The following is a 13,932-nucleotide window of genomic DNA, read 5'->3' as shown; positions in this document are numbered from 1 at the left end:
TTTCATGGTCTTTTCGTAGCTGCTCTGTAATCCTTTAAGCATGTGGTCTTCCCTCTCCACAAGATCCGTGGGTGCAAGTATATGCACTGTCCTAAAACGGATCTGCCTGAGAAGTCCGCCAATTCTTCTTCCCCTTTTCCCTTCCTTTTAAAAAAAAAAAAAAAAAAAAAGTGCCTTAGGTCTCATCCACCTTATTGCAGTGCATTGCCCTCTGGAGTATTTGATATAACAATGGCATGCAGTTCTTTGAGTTGCATAACAGAATCTTTCTATCCCATCTGCTTATTTATCTATTTACATCTATAATGTCAAGCACTGTCTCAGCTGTAAATAACATGCCTTTGGGAGGAGACAAGATGGCAGTGTAGAAGGGCGTGAGGTCACCTCTTACGGAAACACCAGAATCACAACTAACTGCAGAACCATCAACAACAGAACACACACGAACCCACAAAAAAGATGTCCTACACCCAAAGAGGCCACAATCAAGATAGAATCAAATCCCCTATGAACCGGGTGGAGACCCACGAACTGGAAAATAATTATACCGCAGAAGTTCTCCCCCAAGAGTGAATGTTCTGAGCCCCACAAAGGGCTCCCCAGCCTGCAGGTCTGGCGACAGGAGGAGGTGGCCTCAGAGAATCCAGCTTTGAAGGCCAGTGGGGTTTGACTGTGAGAATTCCACTCTGGGAGGGCACAGAGTCTCACATACATGAGGATTCAGGGAAAAAAAGCAGTGACCTCATAAGAGATTAGGCCAGACTTACCTGCTAGGATTGGAGGGTCTCGGGCAGGGGGCAGGGACAAGGACACTGGCTGTGATAATTCTAGGGAACACTTACCGGCGTGGGCCCTCTTGGATGCCCCCATTTTCTCACCAAGACCTGGCCCCACCTAACAGCCAGTGCTAGGACACCTCAAGCCAACCAACCAAAGGGCAGGAGCACAGCTCCGCTCAGCAACAGACAGCCCGCTCAAAATCCTGAGAAAACAGCTGCCCCGTAAAAACAGTCCCTGACATAGCCCTGCCCACCAGAGGGACAAGACCCAGCTCCACCCACCTGTGGGCAAGTACCAGCTTCTCTCACCAGGAAGCCTGCGTAAGCCTCTTAGATAGCTGCACCTGGCAGGGGCAGACAGCAGAAGCAAGAACTACAACCCTACAGCCTGCAGGATGGAAGCCACAATCACGGAAAGTCAGACAAAATGAGATACCCCAGAAGAACAACAAGGTGAAGTAGACTGGCAATCTACCTGAAAGAGAATTCAGAGTAATGATATAGTAAAGATGAGCCAGGATCTCAGAAGGGGAAGGAGGCACAGATCAGGAAGATACAAGAAAGAGTTAAACAACAAAGATGAATAATACAATAACTGAAATGACAAATACACTAGAAGAAATCAATGGCAGAATAAATGAGCTGAAAGACGGAATGGTGGAAATCACTGCCATGGATCAGAATAATGAAGACAAGAATGGGCAGAAGTGAGGACAATTTAAGAGATCTCTGGAATATTAAATGCAACAACATTCACATTATAGGGGTCCCATAGGAGAAGAGAAAGGACCCAAGAAAATATTTAAAGAGATAATAGCTGAAAATTTCCTAACATGGGAAAGGAAGCAGTCACTCATGTCTAGGAAGCACAGAGTGCCAGGCAGGATAAACCCAAGAAGGAACACACCAAGAAACATAGTAATCAAATTGACAAAAATTAGACAGAAAAATTAAAATCAACAAGGGAAATGTAACAACATACAAGGGAATTCCTATAAGGTTAGCAGCTGATTTCTCAGCAGAAACTCTTCAGGTCACAGGGAATGACACAATATATTTAAAGTGATGAGAGGGAACCTACGACCAGGAATACTCTTCTCAGCAAGGCTCTTTATTCAGATTCGACAGAGAAATTGCCTACAGACAAGCAAAAGCTAAGAGAATTCAGCACCACCAAACCAGCTTTGCAACAAATGCCAAAGGAACTTCTCTAGGCAGAAAAGGCCACAACTAGAAACAAGAAAATTACAAATGGAAAAGAGTATCAGTAAAGGCAAACACAGTAAAGGTAGGAAATCATCTGTAAATGATTCAAATATTTCAAATATATCAAAACAGAAATAGTGAGGAGAGCACAAATGCAGGATGTTGGAAATGCATTAGAAATTAAAAGACTACCAACTTAAAACGTATCATTTATATGCAGACTGCTGTATCAAAACTTCATGGGAACGGCAAAAGGAAAACCTACAATAGATACCACACACAGAAAAGAAGAAGGAAACCAAACTCAACACTAAAGTTAGTCATCAAATCACAAGAGAACAGAACAGGAAGGGAAGCCATAAAGTGCAAAGATAACCCACAAACTGGAAGAAAATACTTGCAGATGATGTGAACAACAAGAGATTAAGCTTCAAAATTTATAAACAGCTCATGTGACTCAAAAAATGGGGAGAAGACCTAAAAGACGACATGCAGATGACCAAGAAACACCTGAAAAGATGCTTAACATTGCTAATTATAGAGAAACGCAAATCAAAACTGTAATGAGACATCACGTCACACCAGTGATAATGGCCATCATCAAAAAGTCTACAAATAATAAATGCTGAAGAGGGTGTGGAGAAAAGGGAGCCCCCTACACTGTCAATGGGAATGGAAATTGGTATAGCCACTGTGGAGAACAGTATGGAGGGAGGTTCCTTAAGAAACTAGGGTTATCACATGATCCTACAATCCCATTCTTGGGTGTCTATCTGGACAAAAACATGGTTGGAAAGCAGCCCAATGTTCATTGCAGTGCTATTTACCATAGCCAGGACACAGAAGCAACCTAAATGTCTGTGGACAGATGAATAGGTAAAAGAAGATGTGGTACATACAGTAGAATTATTACTCGTTAAAGAGAATGAAATAATACCATTTGCAGCAACATGGATGGACCTGGAGATTATCATGCTAAGTGAAATAAGTCAGACAAAGACAAAGGTTATATGAAATAACTTAAAATACAAACTTATATACAAAACACAGACCCACACAGTGAGAGAACATACTTGCCGTCACCAGCAAGGTGGGTGGGGAGGATAGAGGAGTTTGGGCTCAACATGCACACACTGCTCTATTTAAAATAGATAACCAACAAGGACCTAGTGTTGATTGGGAACTCTGCTCACCACCCTGTAATAACCTAATGGAAAAAGAATTGAAAAAAAAAAACAGATACACATACATGCATAACTGAATCACTTCGCTATACACCTGAAACACTACTACTATATGAAATAAAAATACAAAAACAAAAACTTGAGTTAAACCAAAAAAACAAAGGTGTTTTTCAATAAAATCAACTCAAGATAAAGAGTATTCTAATAAAGTGTTACTTTTTAATTTTCAAAAATTTATAATATCAATTGCATTTCAATAACTTATAACATTTATTCTCTTGTGAGTTAATTGACACTTGAACTAAAAAAAGTTATTTCCATTTATACTTTTTGTTGGCAAAACGATAGTTCCAATAAAAAAAATTTCAAGCATAAAAACATTACATTATGATAGCATTCTTTGCAGAAAGGGGTATGGAAATACACATATAAGAAAAATCGGCATTTTTCAATGACTAAACAACTTACTAGTTTATTTTTGTAAATGGATGATGAGTGTCAAACTGCTATGTATCTCAATTACACTGAAAATGTTCAAAAGAGTAATGTAACAGTTTTATTTTAAAATATCAATATTTACATGACACTAGAAAGTATGTACTTTGGCAACTAACTTCCCATGAAAAATTTTGGCTGTCAACTTAAAACTGCGAAGGGTTACATGATTTTTCAAAATACTTTTTAGGACGTACATGACCAGAATAACAATGTGTGTGGACCACTGCTTTACAGGACCGTCCCATTCAGCTCGGGGGATCTCTCCTAGTAGAACCGCTTGGGGAGGGTGGCCGCCTTTTAAAACGTGCAGATTCCTGGGCTCGGCCCTGCAGACCGAGTTACTAGATTCGGGATGGGCCCCAACTAAGTCAATTTTCAACATGCACCCTAGGTGCCACCCTAGGTGGTTCCCTTGCAAACCGACATTTCAGAAGCAGGACTGCAGGGTGGAGGGGTGGGGAAAGAGTATTTGACAGCATTTCAGCCATGGCTGAAGAGGGACACACCTCCCCCTATGCTTTTCGCTCGGGCGGAGTCGGAGCTCACCAAGTCGCAGCACCCGCGGAAGGGCCTGGGAGCGGGCGGAGCGGCGGGAAAGCAGGTGGCTTGCTTCCCAGGAAGACCCAGGGCGGCCGCGGGACCCAGCGCAGAGGAGGATCCTGCTCCCCACCAGGGGGCGCTGTCGAGGTCGAGCCCGTCTCCGGCCACTGCGGGTGGGGATTTCCTGGAACTGGTCTTGGGAAAAGCGGTCTTCAGGAGGGACCGGGCCGTCATCGCAGCGGAGTGGAGCATGCGCTGCTGGGAAGCTGGCTGCAAAGCTGGGAAGCACTGAGAGGGGAACCGGGGGTGGGGGGGGGGGGGGTGCTACTTGCCGTGAACCGGCCCTTGGGGTCCTCTGACGACACTGCGGGGGACAGGGGAGGCCTCGGTTCCCTTTTGGTCCCGGGGTGGCTAAAGTGCAGTCTCGGGCGCCCACCTGCCGCCCGCTCACTGGGCCGGGCGCTGCAGCAGCTGCTCCCTCCTGCGAGGGTCACAGAAGAACTGCAGTTTCCTGGGGAGCAGCTTCACCTCCACGGGCATCGCTTCGTACTCCTCACTGTCGATGCTGAAGGCGCCCCCGGTGCCCTGTGTAGGGGGAGAAGACTCAGAACAGCTCGCGACCACCGCTGGCTGGGATTCGTCATCACTCTGAGCATCCGGGCAGGTTGTTAGAGAAAACCGCACCCTCTCTGAGGATTTAGCTTCATGTTCTTTAAAAAGAGATTTCTGTGCCTGTGTCAGACACAGGGCTGGTTATGGAAATAGGGGGGCTTCCCTCATAGCTTGGTTGGTAAAGAATCTGCCTGCAATGCAGGAGACCTGTATTCAGTCCGTGGGTTGGGAAGATCCTCTGGAGAACGGAAAGGCTTCCCACTCCAGTATTCTGGCCTGGAGAATTTCATGGCCTGAATAGTCCATGGGGTCGCAGAAAGTTGGACATGATTCAGTAACTTCCACTTCACCACCATGAAAAAGGTTTAAGTGGCCTCTGCCTCCTCCCAGAGTATTTTGGGATTTGTGAAATAAGGTTATCATTTTCAAATGCTTATTGAAAGACAGGGTCCTGTCATATCTTTAAGGAATTCACATAAGACGTGTATGTCCTTCTCAGCCCTAATCTTGCCCAAATGAAAAGTGAGCAACACAGCCAGTTCTCTTAGGAAAGCCATTACAGCCACTCGATTATTTTCATGGTTGTTCTTTAGGACTCGCTTACCTGTATACCGAAGGTATAGCACCATAATATTACAAATTCTAGAAAACCCTTCCATAACTCATGCGTTTAAGTCAACATTTGCTGTGATGAAACTATGGTGCCAGCCACTGTGGGGACACCTTCTGTTTTACCTAAAGTCCTTTTTGACCACCTTAGTTTAACAGTCAGGTCTTCAGAGGACATCTGAAGTTAACTTTTTCCCCCCACTTATAGGTTATTCCACATAGCTTGGCATTTCCCAGTACAGAAAAATTTACTGCCATCCTGAAAATGCTTCCAGATCATTTTTAAAAAATGTGAAGCTAGAATTCACTATGAACATTTGCAAACTGGAGAATTCTGTGGGTTGTTATAGTAACCATTCGCATAATTTACATTCAGAAAAATAAAAGCTCAGGAGACTGAAGGATCACTTTACAGAACCTTGGCTTGACAACACTGGAAGTCTTCAGGAGCCAAACTCTAAACTTGTGACTCAGAAGGGGCTTTTCTGCTATCTTTTCAGTCTCCCTTAATATAACCCAGAGCCTGGCACAGCACTCAGCATGTATGAGGTACCTAAGGAAGGGTCTGTTAATAGGAAAGAGGGAGAAAAAAAAAAGAAAGGAAGACCAAAGAGGAGAAGACCACCAGCTGTGGGGCAGCTCACCCCTGCTCACCTCTGGAAGAAGCAAAGTGCAGCGGCTGGCTTGGAGACACTCGGTGCCCTCAACATGCAGCTTGGGATCTCTCACCTTTTTACTTCTGTTGGTAGAGGAAAAAGCAACCTTGGAAACCAGTGCTGGCAACTGCATTCGACTGCCAGAACAAAGCAAGTTCTGCATGTCTTTGGGTAAAATCAAATACATGGACTCACAGTCTCTTGAACCATGGGGGTTCTGTGAATAATTTTTCCCCCAGTGCTACTTGCTTAGTGTTGAGATACATTCCAGATTGAGAAGGTTTATTTACTGAACAGAAATGTGCATGAAGACTGATTTTTCTCTCAACTGATCTTTAAGTAGTTCCATGTATACCTAATTCTTGGGCTATTTAAAAATCCCAAGTTTAAAAATTGGAATGAAATGCTTTAGAAAAAAGTACTAAACTTTTGATATTTGGTACTTCTTGTGAGTCTGTTACTTGAAAGAGAAAATTTTGTATTCTGATTTAAACTAGATGGATTTATATGAACAACCAACCTTAGCAGCTTTTGTATGATTCTCTGTATTGATATAAAGTCTACTTAGAATACTGCATCTTGACCTGACTACATGGCTTTGGAATAAAACTATTAGCCTCTCTACACACATACACCCCTACCCACCCCGCCTCATGTATATATACCCTGCAGCTAGTCAGAGTCACTGGGAAATGGGTAAAAGCTAATCTATGAAAATCAGTCTATCTTCATCACTAATTGCTGGAATAGGGATAGGCTACCCACTCCAGTATTCTTGGACTTTCCTGGTGGCTCAGCTGATAAAGAATCCACCTGCAGTGCAGGAGATCTGGGTTCAAACCCTGGGTTGGGAAGACCCCGGGAGAAGGGAAAGGCTATCCACTCCAGTGTTCTGGCCTGGAGAATTCCATGGACTGTACAGTAATTCCATGGACTATATAGTCCAAGGGGTTGCAAAGAGTCAGACACGACTGAGTGACTTTCACATCACTTCTCATTAATTAACAATAGTAATTCTTTCGATGAAACATCATCGGTTTTCTAAAGCAACTTTTCAGTGTTCTAATCGGATACTCAGAGGAAGCAGACATGGCTTGATTTCACTTCCTGTAGAGACCAAAAGGAAACTATGTTATTGCTGCTGCTGCAGATGATGACAGCAACCATGTGCACCATAATGACTTCGTCTAATTTAAGCAATATCATCAGTTTTTCTTTCTGGTTTTGGATGTCAGCATTATAGAGGAGATTCGAATATAGCTGGTCCCACAGGCTTGTGGGACACTGTGTAGCTTCTGGACCCTTCCTAGGAGAAGAAAGACTTTTTCCCTTTCTCCCTTTTACTATAGTTACAGCAAGTAAATCAAAGGCTGCAGAAGCAGCTATTCAGCATCTGAAGAATTGGTACCCAAGGCGAGAACAACACAAACTGAGCAAAGACATTGTGCTGCCGGTGCTGGCACAGAGAATGAGGTAGCCATGGAGACCCGGCCGCTGCAGCAGCAATGTCTAATCCTTACGTGGGCGCGAGAGGGAGCTCCGAGACAGAGTTCAGAAAAAATGGAGCAGATTCCAGTTGGCATGGTAACACACGGCCTTCTCAGTTGCTCTGAAGTCTGGCGGAAGGCTGAGAGCATCCTTAACCAATAAAACTCTGGCAGAGGTATGGCTTAACAAATCAGACAGGACTTGGGAGGGTATTTTGTAGTGGAAAAAAGAAAAAAGTCTGGAAGATGTCCAAGGTACTCAACACCTTTTCATTAATGCCCTGGGAAAAGGCAAGGTGAGCTGACATGAATGGTAACCAGTGCTGTGAAGTACTTCATGCTTATAAAGACTTTGCCCACACAGTCCCTCATATGAGACTCAAAAACAGCCCTGAGAGAGAGAGGCAATTATGTTATTCCACTCCAGGATTCAGGGAAAGTAAAGGATCATGAGGCCAGTGAGTGGCAAAGTCAAGATTTGTATCTAGTAGTTCTGACCCCGAGGCCAAAATTCTGGGCAGGATACCATGCTACACTGACGCCTGTCATTTCAGTCAAAAGCCCAAGACAGCTCCCAAACTCTGATCTTCCCAAAATGCAAGCGGAAGGCCAAACTAGGAGACGTGCGCTACGCATGCCAACCCAAAAAACAAAAGGGTGCTACAGTTGCCAAACCACGCAAGTCTTCAGTGAGATCTCTGCTGTGGGCTTTGTGGGCGCCCGGATTGGTGAAGTCTGAGAATACAAACCACATAAAGCCTCACGGCCTACAAACCCCAGTCCACTGACCCTAGAGTGATGAAGTCTCCTTTGCTGACGGTGTTGGGTTCCATGCAGATGTTCATGAAGTCTTCTTTGCTCTGAAAAGTTAGGAAAACTAACATTAATGCTCTGAATTTTGGCCTATGGACCCTGTTGCCTTGGAGGGTCATGGTTGGAGCTGTGTATTACAGAAGGAACTTGACTTTCAATGACTTAATCCTGAGTATATTTTCAGTCCTTCTTTCTTTTTACATTAAGACCTTTACTGAAGCATAATTTATATACCACAAAATTCATCTCCATTGCTTTTTTTTTTTTTTTTTTTTTTTAACTACATACATAAGCTAGGTAAAAACTCAGGTTGAGAGGTTGGTCAAGTTCTGTCACTTGCTGATAATCACAATTGTTACAGTCTCGAGGGTCCTCTCCCTGGTAAGCCTCTCTCCCAGCAAGTCTCCATCCTCACTGTATGTCAGCATCACACCACACCAGCCTGATCAGCTTCTTGGTGTGAAGTATCTGGATTTTTTTTTTTTTTTTTTTAAACTCTCTACATGCAGACTTAGTGAGTGACCAGAGTTGAAGAGCAGCAATCCATTTATGTCATGGAATGGAAATGTTTTTAATGCAAGAGTTGTGGGTTCGAGCCCTGGGTTGGGAAGATCCCTTGAAGGAGGAAATGGCAACCCTCTCCAGTATTCTTGCCTGGGAAATCCAATGGACAGAGGAGCCTGGCGGGCTACAGTCCAAGGGGTTGCAAAAAGAGTGGGATATGACTCAGTGACTAAACAACAACAAATGTTTTTAAAATGCTGCATTCCCAACCACAGAATGTTCTGGAAGAACTAAGCTACAAGGAAGTGGCTATAAACAGACTTGGTTCTTTGGCCACCGCCGAAATTTACTACCAGTTGGTAGCGAGCAATACAATCTGGCCCTCTATAAATCAATCCCAATCCTTCTGGGTCTGCTTCAAATAGAATTTCGTTCTTTTTGGAAAGGTTCAAAATTCATAGCCGCAGGGTCATCCCCAGGCCTCTGTAAGCTGTCAGCCTTTGCCCAAGATTAAAGGGCTCAACCAAAGCACAACTTTACATCTCAACCAGGAATTACAAAATACAGAGGGATAACTCTGCTCTAAGGTCACCTCTTACTAAATGACTTATTGTCATCTTTGTACCATGAACTTTTCTAAGTGCTAGGGTCCCCTCAATGAACCAGAAACACGAACATTTCTGCCTACAAAGAACCTACATTCTACCGGAGAAAGCGAAAGGAATGAACAAAACACAACCATAATAAAGTAATAAATGATCACGTATATTAGAAGTATGCTAGAGTATATCAGTATAAAAATAGCAAGCTGGAGAGTATGTATATTAGCATAAATGGTATAGAGTATATCAGAAATATTATAAGTATGTTATAAAAGAGATAAAAGGTGGTGTTGGTGGCATTTTTAAAGAGGAGCCCAGGTATGCCTCATTGACAAGGTAACCTCTAGGCAGACACCTGAAGAAGGTGCAGGAGCTGTGGAAACCCAGGGCATTCTTCAAGAACTGTCACCAAGGTGGCTGTTAAGTTCAGACTCGGCCCCATTCTCAGAGCTTGTAGTTCAATAGATCTGGGGTGGGTCCCAAGCGATGCCCTGCTGCTGATCTAAGGCCCACACCTTGAGAACCACTGGTCTGGGGACGCGCCGTCCACACGAGGGACACTGGCAGGCCGGGGCCTTCGGTGGGAGCAGGTCTGACAACAGGAGCCGGCACGGCTGCAGCAGAGTGGGAAAAGGAGGCAGGAGGAGGCGAGACCGGAGCGCATGGACACCGGGCCGCCCTCCAGGGAAGCTGGCTGCTAGGTGAGCGAAGCAAAAAGCCACTGGGAGGTCTTAAGCAGAGAAATATGAAGTGCTTTTATTAAAAGGCTCTCTCTGGGTACTGTGTTTAGAGGAGCAGGAAAGGGGCAGGGAGACCACTTAGGAAGCTATTGTGATAACTGGGCTAAAACACGACCCTGGCTTGGAAGAGCTGGCAGTGGAGACTGACGTGCTGGCAATACTCATTAACAGAAGGTGTAGCCACTAGGATTTGCTCGGAGGTGTCAGGTGTGGACAAGGAGTATCCAAGATGTTTGGCCTGAACAACTAAAAGAATGGAATTACAATCAGCTGCGCTGGAGGAAGAGCGAGAATGAGACCTTTTTCAAGGGGTGGGAGGGAAGATCAGGAGCTCAGGACATGCCAAGACTGAAATGTATATTAGACATCAAAAGGGGTAAGTGGATATTTATATACGAGTCTAGGATTTGACTTTTGTAAAGTGTGCAAGTGTGGAAATCAATGTATTGTAATACGACAGACTCAGTGAGAAAGCCTTATCTCAGTAGTGGCTGAAAAGGTACTTGATGAAATTATATAACCACTCATGATAAAAACTCTTGGCAAACTAGGATAGGAATGGAAGGGAACTTCCTTAATCTGATAAAGGCTCTCTATAAAAAAAAAAAAAACAACATCAAATTCAAGAATGAAGCAGTAAAGCCTTTTTCTCTAAATTAGGAATGAGACAAGGACTCCTGCCAACACCGCTTCTGTTCAACCTAGTACTGAGGTCCTAGCCAATGTGATAAGGCAAAAGGTTATAAAGGTAAATATTTGAAAGGAAAAAAATCATATCAACTGCACCATTTGCAGTTGGTATGACTGAATCTATTGAAAATCTAAAGGAATCCATAAACATGATAAGAATTGTAGGTTGCTGGTACAGCATCAATATAAAAAAATCAATTACATGACCATCTACTAAATCAGTTAAAAAATGACATTTTAAAAGACACTATTTACAACAACGTCAAAAATTAAGATAACCAGGAATCTACTCAGCAAGACAAAATATTAAAGAAAACTATAAAACTTCACTGAAAGACATTAAAAGCCTAAATAAATGAAGAGATATGCCATGTTTATATGACAGAAGAGTCAATGTTGTAGAAAATGTCATTTCTCCTCAAATTGATCTACAGGTTCAATGGAATCCTGATTGATTTTATAACAGATATTTACGTAGAACTTAAACATTCTAAGAGATTTATTGAAGTCAAAGAGCCAAGAATAGCCAAGAAACCCTTTAAGAAGAAAAACAGAGGGACTTACTCTAAAACTAATAATTAAGACAAGCATAATACTAGTACAAATATAGAAAAATAGAGCAACAGAGTAGACTTAGGAACATCTCCATGTATACAAATTCTTGATGTATGACAGGTTTACTGCAGATCAGTGAGAGAGGGGGAGGGGTGGGGCATATTTCAATAAATGATGCTTGGACAACTGACTTTCTATATGGAAGAAAGACAAAATTAGAGCTTCACCCTCTATCATTCACAAAATTCAATTAGAAGTGGGAGTATTTCTTTTTAACAGATATATGAAATCTTTTGATGCAAATCATATTAACCTGGTTTTTCATTTAAATATACAACGAACATCTTTCCATGTTGGTAGAGAACATTTTAAATACACGTACCAAAACCTATTGGAGTAGGAAGTAGTAATCCACTCCAGTATTCAAACTCCATGGACAGAGGAGCCTGGGGGGTACAACCCATGGGGTTGCCCAGAGTTGGACATGACTGAGCAACTAAACACATCAAAATCTATTTAATCAGTTGCCTGATTAGTTTGTTTCATGTATTTTGCCATGATAAATACAGTGAACATAGGTCTACAAGAGATCCTAATTTTCAAACATTCCACACCCCTAAAGCTTCTTTCAGACTCTGAATGGACTTTTTTTTTTAAATGATAAATGAACATTTTGAGCTATTACATGGCAGCTTCATTGTCTTTGAATATTTTATTGCATTCGCTTTTATTTTTACAAAGAGGTTTTGGAATAAAAGAAAATGAATGCACTGCTGCCAGTGATAAGCAGCACAGGATCATATACTTTTATAATTGGCACAAAGATAAAAAGCTTTCAGCATTCTGAATGCAGCTAATCTTGAGCCACAATCACCTACTTGCTGAACTCAATCCATTCACTGGTATTCAATCATCAGAGCAAAGAACACGGTTAAAGAACATGAACAAAACACTGGAAATACATATCATCAGAGACTGGGTATAAAGGAAATGCATAATTAGAAATCTTATCTTTCTTTTTAACAGAGTATTTTTTAACCTTAATACATTCACTTTCACCAACATTTCCAGAATCCCATTATGTAAGAAATAAGGGATTGTCTTTATATATCATCTGATTATTTTTGATGGATAAATTTTTAGAAATATGCTTAACAGGGCCAGTGGCATGCTTGTATTTCAGATGCTTCATATATACTGCCACAATGCCATGGAGAACGGGAGTTCCGAGCTCTCTTCCCTCCAGTAATACCTGACAGCCCATTTACCCACCCACACTGAATACTAGCATGCTTTTTAATTTACAGCCATTCAATATTTATGACTTTAATTTGTATTTCTTTGATATTAAGCATTATTTTCTTTACCTATGAAATTAAGATAGACATTATACCCACCTGATAGTACAGTTATGAGGATTACATGTGATGACACCATGTAAAATTCTTAGGACAGTGCTTATCATGTAGTAAATACCAGTGATTTTTTTTTCATGTTTACTTCCTTTGTGAATTTCTGTTTTTGTCCTTTGCCTGTTGTTTATATGAATCCTTTGCCCATCTCTTATTGACTATCCTAACAGTTTTACTATAAAGGAAAGCTATTAACTCCGCATCTATCACATCCTAATATTTTCCCCAATTTTCATTAAAATTTTTGTTTATTTCTTTTGTATTAGAAGTATGCAAATGCATCAATGTGATTTTTGCCTTAGGTGCCAGGTTTAGTCTTGTCCTCCCAAGTTTATGTTGATAATTACTTAAGATTTCTCTCCAGTACTTTCATAGTTTTTTTTTTTTAACATTTAACTTTTAATCCAACTGGAATCAATTTAGAAGGTGAAAAGAGCTATGTGATCCAAATGTTGTACAAAGACATGCATTAGTTTTACATTTAGAAAGTCACCCAACACTCTGCATATTAATACTGGAATCAAACTTCCCACTGCACTTCTCTCCCTTACTCACCATACTACATTCATACGTTCAATTCCATGTGCCAATTTTCAGACTGACCAGGTCAATTGTGAACATACTACCATGATTTACTTAAAAGCTAAACATAGTATTGGTCCATGGTTAAGAATAACTTTCCTGATGGCATCTTCATTAACATAAACTACTGAGGTTTCCTCTAGACCAGGGGTCAGTAAACCTTTACTGTGGATGGGCAGAGAGTAAATGTTTTAGGCTTTGGGGGCCATTCAGTCTCTGTCACAATGACTCAGCTCTGCTACTGCCGCCCAAGACTGGCCACAGACAACACGGACATGGATGAACACAGTGAAATTTTACTTATGGATGTTGAAACTTGAGTTCTGTATACTTTTCACCTATCACAAAATATCATTCCTTTTTTGACTTTATTCTAACCATTTGAAAACTTAAAATCAATTCCTGGCTTGCAGGCTGTAGTAAAACGGGTAGCAGACCAGTTTGCTAACCTCTGATTTATTTC

The 13,932-nt window shown here is 41.9% G+C and overlaps 1 protein-coding gene across 2 annotated transcripts in view; it reads right to left on the bottom strand.

The window, feature by feature from the left end:
* Window positions 1-3,368: 3,368 nt before the first annotated feature.
* The window catches only part of AGK (acylglycerol kinase), an 87,982-nt gene continuing 77,418 nt past the window's right edge, over window positions 3,369-13,932 (bottom strand). Inside the window, exons 14-17 of one of the 2 annotated variants that reach the window (XM_065938703.1) lie at window positions 8,361-8,431; window positions 6,083-6,167; window positions 4,644-4,792; window positions 3,369-4,495 (exon numbers count right to left, since the gene is read on the bottom strand). In XM_065938703.1, coding sequence (XP_065794775.1) covers window positions 4,655-4,792; window positions 6,083-6,167; window positions 8,361-8,431 — 294 coding nt within the window. In that variant the 3' untranslated portion in view covers window positions 3,369-4,495; window positions 4,644-4,654. Of the gene's footprint in view, window positions 4,793-6,082; window positions 6,168-8,360; window positions 8,432-13,932 lie in introns of both variants that reach the window. The other variant, XM_065938702.1, reaches the window with a different exon arrangement.

The sequence above is a fragment of the Muntiacus reevesi genome, chromosome 6 (genome assembly GCF_963930625.1).
Source record: "Muntiacus reevesi chromosome 6, mMunRee1.1, whole genome shotgun sequence".
Classification (NCBI taxonomy): Eukaryota; Metazoa; Chordata; class Mammalia; order Artiodactyla; family Cervidae; genus Muntiacus; species Muntiacus reevesi.
The sequence above is the reverse complement of the archived record's forward strand: the minus strand, read 5'-3'. Positions and strand labels throughout refer to the sequence as shown.